At 37.6% G+C, this 17,294-nt stretch overlaps 1 protein-coding gene across 10 annotated transcripts in view; it reads right to left on the minus strand.

Moving 5' to 3' along the window:
- Positions 1-17,294, minus strand: part of PPP2R2C (protein phosphatase 2 regulatory subunit Bgamma) — a 209,918-nt gene that overhangs the window by 37,522 nt on the left and 155,102 nt on the right. For all 10 annotated transcript variants that reach the window (XM_075752533.1, XM_075752527.1, XM_075752530.1 and 7 more), the window contains 2 exons: positions 16,800-16,912; positions 14,916-15,093 (listed from right to left, as the gene is read on the minus strand). In XM_075752533.1, coding sequence (XP_075608648.1) covers positions 14,916-15,093; positions 16,800-16,912 — 291 coding nt within the window. The remainder of the gene's footprint in view (positions 1-14,915; positions 15,094-16,799; positions 16,913-17,294) is intronic.

A 17,294-nucleotide genomic window follows, 5' to 3' on the forward strand; every position in this document is an offset into this window, starting at 1 on the left:
TTGACTCTTCTGAACCACAAAAGCAGAAACCACTTCATAAGCGTGTGCTCCTTCAAGCTGTCTTGGACCTAGTATCTGCTAATGCAAGGTATTGATCCATACTTCAAAATTACTTAGTAGTACAATGTCAGCCCAATTTCATTTTTAACTCCATCATCTGTACAACAATGATTCTTCAGACATCATCCTGGAGTTGGGAACTCTGGCAACAGACTCACACCGGTGGTGATTTGCTGAAAATATCAATTTAAATGGCTTGATTTTGATTGGCAATAAAACGTCTCCATCAAAGGTATTTAGATGGTGTCGTTATGATTGTAGAAAGGCTTCTGACAGCTTTTTTTCTGTATTTTTCCTCATTATCAGGATTATGAGATACAGAAAGAGAAAAAACTGCTATGGGCCTTTTAGCTTTATGTGGAAGGCCAAGTCATAGACAATTACGTTAGGTGCTGTGCAAACACAAAGTAAAGTGATTGCTCATAATATAAACAAGTACAAAGTGCATACAAAGAGATTAAGTAGGACTAACGTAGTTCTGTAGACTTCTGAGATTTCTTAACTCAAGGATTACAGCCTAAAAAAAAAAAGTAATCTGAAAAAGAGATGTTAGTGGAAGAAGAAAAGAGATAGTCATAGCTAAAAGGCTGCAGTAGCAATAAACTTTCCAGCTACTCAGCTAAAACTAGCTATGAAAGAGAATTCAGCTGTGTTATGTAAATAAGAGGTATAGAAACTAAGCTACTGTTGAGATCTAGCCTCACATTTATGCTCAGTGTACGTACCACTGTTGGTACAAGAGGGCCTGTGCTTCATCACAATCTACTAACTAAAGCTTCAGCCAGATTTGTGCCTAATTTAGCTTTCCATTTCTGTTTTCTAATACCATAAAACTTACAAAACATGACGAGGAAGGAGGTGAACGTTCAGACCCTTTAAATGTGCTTAGGAACCAAGATGCCACTGGTTTAACTGATAGCTGATAGCAACCAGAGTCCCTCAGGACTAAGGGACCAACAAGATTTGTTCAAGGTCGAACAGAAAGCCAGGGATGGAACTTAAATATCAAACTTCTGAACTAAAGCTGCATCTCCTGGACTTTCCATCTCAAGTTTCATTCAAAAATGGAGATAATTGGCAAGAAATTAAAAGTAGTATTAGGAAACATTTTCCGTTCATTAAGTTCAAAGCAAAGGAGAGTCAGCATCTGTGTCAATGTTCTAGTGATAATGAAACTGAGACATGAACTGGCAAAGATTTGGCAAAGGTCGGCTTAAGGGCCAGCAAGAACAATAGTTCTGGATTCTGATTTTGTGGTCTCTCCCCTCTCTACCCACAGTACTCCAGGCATGTGAGTAGTCACTCAGTTCTTCTCTTGGTTGGTTAGTTAGTTTTGAGAGGTTCTTTTGTTACTATTACATTTGTTTTTTGGGTTTTTTTCCCCCAGAACACAGACCAGTCTAAAGACTCAGTCTGAATTTGAGAGATCTCATTCTGATCTTTGTAACATCAGAATTACTTTGCATTCCTGTTATCTCAGTAGAATAAAAGCAGAAAGCAGCAAGAAAGCCCAAAGTCTCCATTATGCACATATTACTTGAAAAAAAGAATCAACATATTTTAAAGGTACTTAGTTAAATGTTAGGACATTGCTTTTACTGCCGTACAGTAAAATAAGTAAACATTATAGACTTCGCTGTATGCAAGTTAAAGAAAAACAAATCTAATATATAAGAGAAACTGCCCATAGAGTAGCTGTAACATTTGAATAAACATCAAAAGCAGAGAATTGTAGACTAGCGCTGCTAGGAAAGAGAGTACTTAAAATGGTGCAAGTCACGTCCAAACTTTCTCATAGATAGGCCTGTTCATATACATTGTAAACATACATTTACTTAGAGAATAATGAATTTAGAAGTAGATACTGGAAAATTTTAATTTATCTAAGACCTGAATTTTTGGCCTGTTTTTTAGAACAGAACACCCGCATTTTCATCTGTAGTCAGTCACATGCCTGCTTTAGCGACAACCATATGCACATTCAAATTTTCAAGAGCAAAGAAATCATTATCTGCATATACACAGCTGAGAGCAAAATTAAGTGGATGAGTCAACAGAGAAAGACCTGTCTTCATAAATGCACATCTGCATTTTTCTGTGTGCAGCACTCAATCACTGAAAGGCTGCAAAGTCACATCTAGTTGATATATTTGCATATTAATTAATTATGATTTGTCTGAAACTATTGTGGGATGCTTAATGTTACATTTGGAACATAACAAATACCAGAAGAGCCTCGGGTACATAAAAATTATTAAGGGAAGAGACCTATTAAGTCACCTAGCTCAGCTTCTCTTAGGCGGTACTTTTCTGTGTAGCAATGGTTCCAAGAAAAGAGTGTAACTTCTACGTAATAAGACAAGGACAAATTCTAAACTAAAGCAATATCATCTTACCATTCATAAACCTGCTTTCCTGAAATCAATGAGATGTTTAAAAGAGAACTGAGAGGGATCTACTTGGTTTGTCGAATCTAGTCCCTGGTAGTACAGAGAAATACAACATATAACTTCCTAAACTCCATCTTAAAAGCAGCCAGGGACTGTTTCCTGCATAACTTACAGGAAATAAGAGGTAATTTATTATTTTTTTTAAATGAATAACCTATGCACTAACAGGTAATACCATCAAGAAATTTGTTCTTGATAATTATTAAAATCCCACACAGTTGAGGAAGATCTGCCTGTTAAATGGGAGGAGGATACAGACTCTTTAGAGCATTTTGGTGAGGATTTTTCTTTCCCTACATGCAATTTATTCTTTCATATACCTTGCAGAACACCGCAATACAGCAGCATTTGTACCTATATAGAGTAGAATAATTTCATATTTTAATTGAAGTTACAATTCAAGTCACAGAGGACTCATTTTTGCAAAATTTAGCTAGCCAAAAGTGGTTTCTAGAGCATAATGCTCTCTCCTTCCCTGCATGTTTGTTATGGAAGTAGCTTAATAAAACTATCTTCAAAAATACCCAGATACTTCTGAAAAATAGGTACTTTAAAAATACTAATAAAGGCTTCCATTCAGAATTTATAGTGATATTTCTGCCTGCAACTAACTTTTCACTACCAAGAAGTCCCTGAACATGAGCAATGTGAAAATGAAAATGAACATGAGCAATGCGAAAATGAAAATGAGGAACAGATTCAGTTCTCATGAGAAACTCCATAGTGAAACTTTTCCAAATCATCTATAGTAAATTATATAAGACATCTGATTAAAACCTTTTGGCAGGACTTATTATCTAGTTGCTTAATTTATGTGAAAGGATTTACAGAAATGCTCATCAGCTTGGTCTCTGGGTATTGCAAAAGAATAGGGATTTCAGGAGTTCGAAACACCAAGATTATTCTCCAAGGCAAAGGGAGAGGTTTGATATTCACAGCTGTATGCCTCTTTGTTTGCTTGATGTGCTTTCGGAACACTGATTCCAGACAAGCCACACAGCTTGCAGTCGGTTTGAAAACAGTCAAAATAGACTTGTTCTTAACGCTGGTGTTGTAACTTTGTAAAGTTAATATTTCCTTTAGTTACAGGGCATTTTTATTCCAAAGGCCCTAAAAGTGACCTCCCCTAACTATTGCGATTTCACACGCAATGGCACTACTAAAGTGCAGTCCTCGCCAGTGTGTATTATGACAACAGAAAAGAGAGAAATGTGCATTAATGAGAAGTAACCTGGCTGCTTCCATAGAGAGAAAAGCTTCCACGGTCTCAGGTTGTAAAGGCTCAGAACACAGAGAGGTACAGACTGCAAGTTTTACGATACCTGAGATGACCACGTGAGCATTTTTCTGACATCGCCATTCTTGTATGGAATACTCTTCAAGCTAAAAGATTTTAGCCGATGAGCAAAGCAAGTTATATTTTCCTCTTCCTTCTGTTAGTACTCTGCAAAAGATTGTGCTTTGCAAGGTTAATTTCAAGTCCAAACTCACATGGGAACGAGAATAATTAGACTCATTTAAGAGAATTCTCCCCTCCGGCAGAGCTGATTAAATTATTTATACATTATCTTTTCATATAATTGTACCTAGAACTGTGTAAATGGTTTTTTTGTCTAACTTTCAATAAATTCATAATACATGTTTTTCAAGTTGGATACACCACCTGCACCTGTGACAATAGAGAATGGCTCATTTTTAAAATGCTTCAATGAGAAATTAATCCAGAGGGAAACAGAAGCATGCAATTTAAAAGCTTCCACAATGATACCATACTGATTAAAACTCATCAACTGAAGAAATAAAATTAGTAAGACAATAAATCTTGGGCTGAATCCTGTTACCCATTTCCACAGGAATAACTTCCTTGACTGCAGCCACATTACACTAAAATACGAGTGCTACTTAACTATCAGCTCCGTGATGTGAGCCTTTCTCTGCTATTTAATATTCCTTGCTATAGGTCCCAAGTCCTTCTTTGCTAAAGATCTCCGATTCTGGATAAAACCTGAAAATTCTAATGGAATAAACCACTATGGTGAAAAAAGAAATCTGGTTGGTGATGCTAACACTCATTTCAGCTCTACTAAGTGCTTTTTCTCTCTTTGATAGCAACAAATTTGAGAAATCTTGAGATAATGATACTTTAAAGGACATTCCTCCTACAAAATAGTAACTTCTTTGCTACAATCAGAAGAATAACAGTCCCAATTAAATTGGAAAGCAATTGGCTCTATGGAGATCTGTGAAAAGATATCTTTGCACCTATTGTAAAATTCTAAGTATCTTCTATAATTGCATTGCCTAGATCACTCCACAAACACATGAATACAGTGAAATCCCAGTGCTGTTCTTTAATGTACTATTAAAGAGCTCTGCAATGGCTTTTATGGGCTCAGGATTTCACACTATTCTTTATCATGTGCTGCAACTCCAGTCAATTTTCTTTTTCCTTTTTGCAATTCACTATAGAGTTTTAAAAACCAAGAGGATTTTAATGCCTCTGGCTATGTTTTTCCTTACCTTCGTAGCAACTAAATAATGGGTATGGGTCTCTATGTGGGGACAACTGCCTTAGAAAAGACAGAGGGTTAAATAAAGAAATCCATTAAAAGGATAACGTAATCACATACTTATTCATTCAAGTTGTGTATGGACAGGAGTGATAAGTAAGAAAATTAAGTATTCTGATTAACAAATTAATATTTTTATTAAACAATAAATCTGCAGTGCAGTAATTATCCCAAGGCTATAGCTATGCTCAAATCACCTTAAATTAACTTCTTTAAAAGCAACTCCAGAAAAAAGGAAGAGACTGGTCTTTGCCAAGAATGCAAAGGCCTCAGCTATAATTAGTTTTTCATAGCCAGGCTCAACTCTTCCAATTTATTTATTTTTGGAGTATGGCTAGATAAGGACTATTTTCCTAACACTGTCCCATGCCCTGAAGACACTGCTAGCTGACACTCCAGCCATGTATTGTTTGCTTTTGCTGTAATGGACAGTTCAGCTGTCTGGCAGGAGGGTCTCAGCCAGTGATTCAATGCTAAAATGCTGTTGAACTAGCTTCGATTATCTCTCCTTTGGCTATCCAACATGCTCTGTCATCCAATTCTCTCTGACTGGCTGATAGTCAAATTCCTGAGATAGGAGTCAATTTAAGGTGGTGAGAATAGTTACAAAGCAGTCATTTCTGAGAAGGATCATAAAGTATCCTCTGGCAAGAAACAAAACCAAACCGAAGTATTGAAAGACCACTTCTTCAAATTTATTCATGGTTTTCAGAGCTCCCTAAATCTGGACTTAAAGCCTCCTAAAAGATGCTGAGATTTCTCCATTTGATGATTTGAAAAAAAAAATCATCCTTATGGTCCCTACAGCCTCTACTCACACAGCCTTACTGGCTATAATTATTACCTTTTATATGAATTACAGCAGTTAGTTACAAAAACTGCAATTTGCACAAGATAACATAAACACACAACTGTTCCTGCTCAAAACTGTACTCAATTAAGATATTCTGCAACAGACAATGACCACATCAGAAATAATGTGTCCAAACTGAACGTAGTTTTACCTCAACAGAAGCAGAAGAACCAATTCCATGCCTGTTGTAGAAGCTGTATCTATGTTAGCGTCTACAAGACACAGTCATTTAGGCGATCCTAGAAATGCAGTTCCCTCTTGGCACTTTGCACTAGGGACATGCAGAATTTTTCTTACAAATGAGTCTGTTGAGAGTTCATGAAAGGCTCTGTTTAATATCAGGATTCTATACAGTTCAGAGAAGATGACAACTTACAGTTACACATACTTACCTATTTACTAGGGTTTTTTCCTCAATTGACACTAAAAACATTTACAGTGTGATTTTAATGAAAGAATCCCTACTGCATTCTTCCTAACAGGCAACAAAAATATACACCAAGGACCTCCCCAGCTACCACATTTCTAAAATCCTTATTCTGGTGGTCACATGAGATATTTTGTTTAAAGCTTCAAATTTCTTACTTTATGCCATGTTTGACTATTGCGGTTACAAAGAACAGGTGCCTGATGCATTGTTTAATTACACCCCCACAGAGCCCGTGTGGTCCCCAGTCTAGCAGTTGGAGAATTTTTTCCTCCTTTTATATTATTCTTAATTATTATTTACCTAGTACTACATATCCAATTAGTGTGGACCCCTACAGAATCTAAAACAGTTTAAAGAAAAATCAGACTTTATTTGACTATTGATATCTAGTAATACTGCTTAACAGCTCCATTAAAATGATGATTGGGTTTTATTCTGTTAAGAGCTGTCCTTCTCCAGCTGAATTCTTTTTACAGTGCATACACGATTTTGATATTGGAACTCTGCCTAGCTTTGCTTGTACACATAGGTAAGGTGTGGTACATAGTTAATATTTTAACATAAAGTGGTTACTGTACTTTGTTTAATGCATCACAGTTTGAGGTTTAATGTTGCAAACAACATATAAAGTAAATGCAAATTGATGCATGAAAAAAAACCACAAAAGTGGCCAAAATGCATTTCACTACACCTTTTTTGTCTCCAAAAATACTGATTAAACTTACTTTAATTCATAGGTCAGCTAACAAAGATTCAGTCACCCTCCTTGGATGTCCTAGGATGATGTACAAACTTTCGATACTTGGAAATTAATCCTATTCTAAACCCATCTGACTACAAATCTGTGCCACTGGGGTTTATTTCAGATACCATTATTTGTGAACTTCTCAGCACAATGAGGAAGTCCTCCTCCCAAAAAACTAAGGAAAACATAAATTGATTTTTACTTTCATGCAATGAAGGATTTATTTCTGAATAAGACCACCAAGAGGAAAATAAAAAGGAGAGTATCAAAATTTGTGTGGGCCAGCACTTTAGACAAGAAATAATGTGTATGTACTTTACCTTGACAGCAGCAAAACCTCCTTCTTTCCTCCTCAGTAATTACTGTAGTCAGATCAAATAGTATAGTCATACTTGCTTTTCGAGGTCCACAATATTAATTGAAAAAGCCCAAAAATACTGTATGAAGAGTCCAACTCAGGCAACCATTTATAAACTTAATCTATTTGTTAAGCTTTATGGGAAAAGCGTGAAAACTCTGGTCAGATATGAAAGACATCTCAGGCCTCACTACAAAACAGAACTTTATCCTCTAGTTTTCTGAGGCATCTGAAAAAGACAATAGGAATTCCTTATATAACTTAATGCAAAGAATCTTTGTAGTAATGAGGGATTATTTCTCAGAATTTGAAGAATTCTCTTAAGTACCCTTCAGAACCATCATATGTATACAGGACAGCACTTTCTTGAGGTCTCAGCAGCAGCACTTTATAAGCTTTATGCTGGAGCTTGGTCCTATTTCTGAGCCTCAGTATATGACCTATGATCTGTTGCCACTCATACGTACGGTGCTTTGCTGACACAGAAATATTCAGCATTAGGGATGAGAACTCTATAAGAATTACAGTACCTGCTGCCAATGTATTAATTACATCTTAGCAAAACTAAATACTGAACTACACCAGTGTAACTGATCCTCAAATTACTGGGTGATTTTGTATCTAGAGTTGCACAGGTAATTTCAAAATTATTTTAATGCACAAATACTCTAAGTTGAAAGATCTCAAACCCAGAAGTTAACAGGCAAAGTCAATGGAAACTGCCATTTTGCAGAGCTTTGAAAATCAGATCACTTAAAAACAACCTGAAATTAATCGCTAATCATTGCTAAACATATAACCATGAATTTCCATCTAGTATAGTCATTTTTCTAATGAAAAGCTTTTCCATTGCTTCAGAAAAGAGTAACTTAAAAGGAAAACTCTTGGTAGAGATAAGCAGCTGGCTTAGGTACTACAACCCTTACCTAAATTTATCATCGAATGACTAAATGCTAAGCATTGGCAATGTAACGATTCAGTTCAGTGGACCTTTTGCAAAATTAGACTTGTCATACGTTTTTGTACAAACACTATATTATTTTTCTCTGTCCATTAAAGCAAGTGATCCCTAGCAAAAAACCTCTGTTGGTGCTCAGTGAAATTCCATCCTACTGCATTCTGGCAGTTAACAGACCTCTATGGAGCAAAGATACACTGACCTATATTTTTCCAAAAAGAAACCATTTTCCTGCCATTTCTTCACCTCTGTCACCTTTTTTACAGGATTTATCTCTCCTGAACAGTTTGCCACTTTATCTAATGGGGAATTAGAGTATGGATGGAAGTAATGGAAAGGGGGATCTCACCAGGTAACATTCCCATTCTGGGTTGAAATTCCAGCGAACCTATTTGGCTCTAACAGTCTTTGTTTAATTGAGTATGAAGCGAGGCCAAGACTGCCTAACCTCAAAATTTTAGTACAATTATTAAAAAAAAAAAAAATTATTTCAAAGTATTTAATTGTGTTCAAGTAAGCCAAGCACTTCAGTAATACCGAGGACAAAAGATTTCTATCATAACCAGTTTACAATGTAATTATCAGCAGATGAGAAATGGCATTGCAGCAAAGAACCTAACAGATAAGTATTGATACTTAGTGTGAATTTTGTTTATTCACAAGTTTCATGCAATAGAATTTCTTTTTTATTATTATTATCTTTTTTCCTCTACATACTGTTCTTCCCCACAGCTTTGCAAGATAGGGCACTGGAGCCCTTCGTCAGCATTTCTACTAGTCTACCTCAATTAAAGCACAGTTCAACATCTATCAAAATGCACAGAAAACATCCAGCTGACAGTACTCAGATGTGAGTTAGGTGTCAAAATCTTTATTTTTACTACTGTCAACTCCTTCTTTTACTAGAAGGCCAGTATTCCCCTGCTGAAAGGTGTGGAGACTAAAGAGTGCATTACATCAGTCCAGAATCTAATCAGCTTGTTGAAGATAGCTTTTTTTCCCCTCAGTTGTTCATGTAGGAGTGTTTTAATTAGAAAAGCAAAGCAATCATTTCTCAGTAGTTACGCTTTAAAAGAGCTCCCCAAACCATAACAACAGGGTACATAGTACCTCTGCAATCCTCTAGTTCTAACTTACAGACCCGATTTTAGCTTTGCAGACATCTTCATTCTCCTTTAAAGGAGACAACGTGTATGGGAGAAGGAGAGATTCTGGGAAGTAAAGAATAAAAGAACAACACAAATTTGAGTAAAAGCTACTCCAACGTTGCTAGTAGTAACTCAACTAGAATATGACTCCATAGTATAATATATACCTTTTAAATGCCTGATACAGAGTGGCAGAATCTTTCTTAACAGAATAGGAAGTACTAAAACGTATTATGCAGAGCTCTCAAAAGAAGAGCAATAATGTCTGCCAACTCCCCAAACAGAAAGTGTGTGCTTGAGAAAAACAGGCTGCGGGTGGGGGTGGCAGCGGGTTCGCATGCAGTTAAGGCATTTTTTTGAGAGTGCAGAAAATGCATCCTTGTGCACAGTCATCCTGGCTGAGGAATTTTTATAGAAACAACCTTATCTCACTCAAGGGCATTAACTTGCCAGCTTAGAGCTCCACAAATGCCAAGAGAATACTGCAGATTTGCTTTCAGTTTAGCATCCAAATGCACAGCGCTGTGGCAGGTAACAGGAATTTTTTAAGGCTACGCTACCTTCCCCAGCCTGAGGGCTGCTCCCAGAGCACTATATATGCCCTATATATGCCCTATATTCGGGTGCATAATGGGCTGTCCATCAATGTACCATGTTATTTTGGTTTTTCTATTTCTTCTCTTTTTTTGTGGTTGTTTACTTCTTAAGTAAATTGATTTCCCCAAGATACAGTGCCTAACGATCTGACTATCCATGATATGCTTCAAATACTGGAATACATTAGACTGTAAGAAGGCCCTATGGTGATTTGCTAATTAGCTAAACCCTTTTGGGACACGGAAGAAGGAATTTTTTATTAAAGCAGGATAACCCTGGACTATATTGATCTGACTGAGAAATCAGTATTTTAGTCAAGATGAGTCTCAAGATGAGTACATGCTGGAAACGGTGATGTTGTTTCCATAGCAATGCCACGACAGCCTCTAGAGTGAAATAGTGTGCTACCAGGAAATGAAGGGAGTTCAAGTGCTATGAGCTACACAGTTCTGTGAGCAATCCAAATACATTCTCATAAAGAATATTTAGTACAGCTAGATAGTCCAAAGATTGCTGCTGACGTGAAGTAAGCCTTATCAGTATGCTTCCAGCAGTCCTGTTTTCTCATTCACTACACCCAAGATGACTTATCTAAAGGTTTAAGCTATGGGCCACAATGCTAAGCCATTTCAGACCGAACATTAACAAATAACGCAACCTTTACCTCTCTTCTTTTCCAGTGAAGAATATCATCTATAATTAAGGACACTGACTCTCCTTCTCCATAACACAACCAAACAGATTAAATCTTTTAGGGAAGAAAAGCCTCATACATGCAGTTATTTACCAGCTGACCTTCTCTCTTTCTTTTCTCTCACCTCCTCCTCTCCCCTTGCCTCCTCCTGCCCAAACAATACTGAGCAAATCTGCTTGCAAGTGGGAAGCAATGTATAGAAGTCTTGCATATTCCTCATGAAAATTTACAGAGCCACAGCATAAAACTCGCTTGTCTGCTTTTTACTCCAGTTAACGTTTATGCTAATAGAAAAGCAAAGCAGAAAACCACTAATTGTATTTTATTTGCCTAAGGCTTTACCTAAGGCAAATATTCTGGTCAAATTCTGCAAAGCTCATTTAAAATACTTTCCCAAAGGAGACAGAAAGAGAATTAACTTAAGAGCTGCATTGCTTGGTCTTTTTATTTTCAAAGAAATGAACAATTGTCAGTGATTTGTAAAACTGCTAAAATAATGGTTATAACCCAACTGTTCTCAAATAAAATTCTACAAGACAAAGTACTTCACTTGACAAACACCCTAGCATATCGCTGCTAATTTCCCATGCAATTTGTAAAGATGTTCAAATATGAGCTGAACGTCCAGAAACTCTACCACTGTAGTTGTTGTTTGTGTCATTGTCACAACTAGCCTCTTGAGTAAACAGATTGTAGTTCATTATATGTAGCAGTGCTGCCTCGGAGGGAAAGTGGAAAGACAAATACACATCACTGCCAGATCCCTTATTAACAAATACCACTTCAAAATGTTTTCTATTTATTGTTTTAAACATGTATTTCAAGGAATCAAACCTTGCATGTAAAATAGCAAGATGCTTCATTTCCATTTTGCATCTAGTAAAAAGATGTGAAGCAAGCATTTTTAAAACTGCCTGAGCCTCCTCCTGCCTGTCCCCCTAAGCGTGTTGCAGAAGGCACCAAGCCCCGCAACATTCATTTATAATTTAAACTGTGTGCATGGCAGAATTTTTTCATCTTAATACATCTAGTCCTAATTGCAACCGGCACACCCAATGTTTGTACCAGAAGTTTTATGTAACTGGGTTTTCTGCAGGACAGAAATGCAGTTTCTTTATGGGACAGATGTTGAAATCTAGTGGAAAACATGCCCTTGCAATTCTACAAGGACTTACAGGGCTCTATATGGACAAAAAGATACCTGTGGAAAGACTGATGCAAGTTTGACTTACTCATCCCCTTCTTCCAGTTATTGTGGTCTCCCAGCTAATTCCCCAATATGAGCAATATTCTGTAATTATCTCACCTTCTTTTGGAACACCTATCTCAACTTTGCTGTTTATCAAAGAGTTAACTAAAAGTAATCTGCCTGATGATCCGGAATGGACAACTGAGTACAGATACAGCTTATATTGCCTGAAACAGAAGTGGATACAGCCTATTTAACTCTGTCTGCTCTCATGAATATGTACTGGTATCCAGCCACAAAAGTCAATCTGTTGCCACCACAGCCAGCGTAGCAAGAACAGTTTGCCCCTAGCATTGATCATCTCTTCACCTAATGTTCTCTCCTATCATTGCCTAAACTCTTTCCTCACAGTCCTCCCAGATGTTCATTCATTTGTATCCAAAAGCAGCAGCAATATCTGTATCCCAAACCAGGATAGAAATCCATTTATCCCAAAGTCATCCACATAAGTGTCCCAAAGCCACTGTCTCAGATACAGGAAAAGATTCCTATCCTAAAACTCAGAAACACATTCTCAATTTCCCCCTCATCATCACTCTTAGAACACACTCAGAAATTGAGCATGCTACTATAAATTGTATCATGTTTTAAGAGTTAAATCGATGATACAATCACAAACTCTAAAACACTTTTTGTCAGTAAATATTCAACACTTGAAACAGAGTTCACACAGCTGTCACCAAATATAGCAGCTGAATATGCAAGTAGGAGCTACAACGTCCTAAACAGTTACTCAATCTCAAATAATTTTGCTATCCATGTTGTTCCATCAAGACATATGGAAGTAGTTACGATAGTAAGACTAAGTCTGGTTTTCAGCTCTTTTCTAGTGTATTGCTAGAATTTGAAACATTACTGGAGGCCAAGTGCTTCTGAAGCTTGCATACAAGTGTTTTCATAGAAAGGGCAAAGGAAATGTTGTTAACCAGTTCTATGAAATTTATAGTTTTCATAAGAAATTTCTTTAAATTTTCTGCCTCAATTTCCTCATCCACAAAATAGTAGACAAATTCATCTATCTACCAGCCTCAGTCTTTTGTAAGGATAAATTGATCAACATATATAAAGGATGTGAAGATAAAAAGGTCTGCATAAATGCTAAGAAATATTTTACACTACCATATTCACAATACTTTTGTTCTGATTGTATCAAAACTCCCATAGTAAGCCTTTTCTTTTCAAGGATTTACACACATTTGGGATTTAAAAATTCATTTGAGGCTGATATTTCTGTCAATAATCAGCATGGCAAATGACTTAATAAAAACCCGTGTTGTTCTCACGAACTATAACAACAATTTGTTTTTTTAAAAGTTGTCAGAAACATTTCTTTTGGCAATCCGCAGTTCATAAAACAGCTTTTAACACAATAAAAGGGATTGCCAAAAGCAAAGACTTATCTTGCATAAGTATTCTGGCATGTGATCTGGTTATCATACAGAGACTGTTGTGCTTGGTCTCCCTCACTGCTCGTCTAAAGATGAGGATACACAGTAGAGGAGAGCACACAGTAGCCACATACAACAGTGTCCAGGACAGACACAAGACTGTAGGGTGAAGCTACAGTGAGGAGGATACCATGAGGAGCCACCCTGCTACTCCATATAGGTGTGCTGGCAAACAATTTTCCCACTCTCTTCTCTCTTACTAAACGATATCAAAGGCAGACATAGCTGCGCTTTGAAGAGCCACATATAGATTGGTCCTATATACAGTCTTATTAAAGAGGGCACCATTTAGCTCGCTTAATCTAGGCAGATGAAAGACAGGAAAAGAATATGAGTTCAGAAACAAATTGAGGAGATATTCCCAATAATACCCAGGGTAAAGGCATCTGTCATTTGATCCTGCAAAGGTAGCTTTTTAAGTACATTAAGAGTTGTTTGATTTAATGAAAATGTTTCCTGTGACATTAACAAAGCATGGATTAAGGTCCACAGATGATCCGGCCTGTGAAGAAAGAAATACAAACAATCACCAGAGACAGAGACAACACCCTGTCACATCGGTGCTTTCTTTTAGGATTTTGCCCCCCAGCAGGGCATATTCACTTTGACATCTAATAGTCCTTTGTACAAATCCAAATTCTAACTCCTTCTGAACTACTTAAAAGGAAATCACCAAAGGAACACAACATTCTGAGCTGGCCCCATAACCTATTTCACTTCTTACTGCTCTGTATGTTCTGCAAAACACAGAGAATCATTTTTCTTGGCTACATTTCCTTTTGCTCCTCCTCCAAGTCACCCTGTTGCAGTGCAAGGGGCAGCCTCACAGATGACTGGAATGATCCCACAGCACAGCTTTCAGGATGATGCCAGCACTGGATACCACAATGACTGCATTAATCACAGACAACTCAGAGGAAGCAGCTGAGCCTTACTCCCAGACTGTGCACATCTCAGGCATTAGGAGTCTGGGAAGCGCGGTGATGGAGAACAGGGAGCACGGTCAGGGTAAGGACTGACCTTTCAGCAAAACAAGATGGAGTAGCTCAGCATGAAATGTCTTCAGAAAATAACAGTATACAGTATTCTAGTCAGGTGGATAGTTACCATTCAGCTGGCACCAGTTTCCTATTTACTTGTCATTAACCAACCACAAGATTGTTATTTTTCACATAAAATTCCCTGATTTTTGCAACCTCTTAGCTGTCTCTTCTGATAACCGAGCATTACAAATACCGCAGGGATTATGGTAAGTAAAGGCATATTTTAAAATCTGCAGAAAAATATTTTAAAACAGCTCTCTTAAGCCTCGCTAATACTATCAACACTGAACAACAAACCACAATAAAGGATACTGAAGCTCCTATCTGTGATTGCTAAATGCCAGAGGTTAATCCTGAGATCATCCGCTGACATGTACGTCTCACAGTCACTGTTGACGGATATTGAGTTGACATGATAGGTGTGACCATTAGCAAAGATTCTCCGGGGAGTGACTTCTACCATCAAATCCATAGGTTTCAATACAGGCACCTGCCAAAAAACCAAAACACAAACCAGATTTTAAGTAATTATTTGCTGGGATGATGAGAGTTTCAATGGAGAGCAAGCATTCAAAGACACTGACATTATTAAACTTTTCGACAGTGCAGGCAAACTGAACTTCCCTATGAACGAATTGCTGGTCAAGGCCATCCCTGCCAAGAAGGAAGGGAGAGACAGGAGAGCCATGGAGAGCCAGGCAGAGAAATGGAAAGCCTGGACTGTGGGAAGGGGGGCACGGGCAGCTGCCACACAACAGGCCAGTCCCACATATGCAGGAGGCTCGGGCTTTAACAAGCAGTGAAGTTCTAGTATTTTGCTTTTGCTAAAGAGTTTGCTGTTAGTTGTAAACCACTTGCAGTATTTCATAGAATCATAGAATGGTTTGGGTTGGAAAGGACCTCAAAGATCATCTAGTTTCAACCCCCCTGCCCTGGGCAGGGACAGCCTCCACTAGAGCAGGTTGCCCAAAGCCTCATCCAACCTGGCCTTGAACACTTCCAGGGATGGAGCCTCCACACCTTCTCTGGGCAACCTGTTTCTTTTGCTACTTGCTCTCGTTCAAAAAAGTCAAGTGGTGAAAAAGGTTATAATCTCAGCAAAACACAATAAATGAAGTCTTGGAAAACAAAGCCAATGTGTGTATTGACATACCGTACATACACACATACTCCTGAAAAGCCAAGACCACAGACTATCACTCATGATTGCGCCCTCATTATTTCCCTGTGTGTCACTTCAATGTCATGCTTCAATAACTAGACACTGTCAATTTATTCCCTATTGGTAAAGCATTAAACACTGTAAGGCTGTGGTCCGTGATTGGGACTATTCGATGTTGTTGAACATGCATCAGAAACAATCTATCATACATCAATCCACAAGATAGTTTAAAGCAGAACACAGAGAAGTTAAAGCTTTAAGTTTAGCTTGCCACTAAAGGAACAAAACAATGGTTCGCTCAGCCTTTGAATTCTCAGACTATAAGCAATCTGGAATGGTTTTGTTTGCCTAATTATACAGAATAGATAAATATTCCATTTACGTAGTCATCTTTACACTTTGTAGGCTTTTTTCACAATAGAAAATATTGGCTTGTTTTGGAGGTGGGGGTTGTTTGTTTTTAATAATAAAGAAATACTACCATTTATACAACATAGCCTTCCAGCTCCAACCTTTAGCCACTTCCTTTGCCAAAACATCTGGAGTGAATTCAGCCATTAAAAGTTAAGAGCAAAAATCTATTACGTTATCATACACACTTATATATGACTGCATCTGTTCAGCAATGCAGAGCCTCACGTTCACTGGAGCACAGACTACTGCAAATCCCACTCTTCAGATAGGAGACAATTCTTTTATAGTACTGAAGTAAAGATGAGACTGAAATTTGGTCACCAGGCTAAAGAATCCTGTGTGAAAGCACATTAAGTCACACTAAGAGAATTTTATCAGGAAGAATAAAACTGGCATAAACTCTCTAACAGTATTTGTGTTGGCCACTGTATCATAAAGCATTTGTAATTTGAAAATGTGTGACAGATTCAAGACGGTTATCAGTCAGCTAAAACTTCAATGAGAATGATCACATATATGCTTAGAATTAGGTACATATTTAAATCTTTTACTGAGTTAGCGCCCATGACTACCCTTGTCGTACAGAAACAACTGGATTTTGGACAAAGACAGCAGCTTACCTGCAGTGATGTTACTGTAGAAAGATCTTTAAGTTTTCCTTCTTCATCTTTTAAGTTGTACCCCTCTGGTCTCTTATCTCTTTCAGTAATTTTCCATAGCTTGATTGTTTTATCTTTAAAAGAAAAGACAAACAACTGTCAGCACAGGAATTCTGAATGTGGTTACTCACCTTTCACAACATATTCCTTAAAGGAGTTTCTACACCTTGGTTTAGACAAGTCCCTTGCTGAAACAGTCTGGGTCACTTAATTTTGGATATCCAGAAAATGTTGCCAACAGAAAAAAACCTCATAGACTACATCCCATACCTTCAAACTGAGTCAGAGGTTCCTGGCAGCTGACAGCTCATGGACAGCGTGTAAAGCACACGCTGCTCTCATATCTAACTTGGCAGTTCGCAGGTGGAACAGACCAAAACCACTCACTGCTCACTGCTGAAGCTCAGTTTGACTTTGCAAGGAAATAATCTTTATATTAAAGCCAGTTTGCTCGGT

The sequence above is a fragment of the Balearica regulorum genome, chromosome 4 (genome assembly GCF_011004875.1).
Source record: "Balearica regulorum gibbericeps isolate bBalReg1 chromosome 4, bBalReg1.pri, whole genome shotgun sequence".
Lineage (NCBI taxonomy): Eukaryota > Metazoa > Chordata > Aves > Gruiformes > Gruidae > Balearica > Balearica regulorum.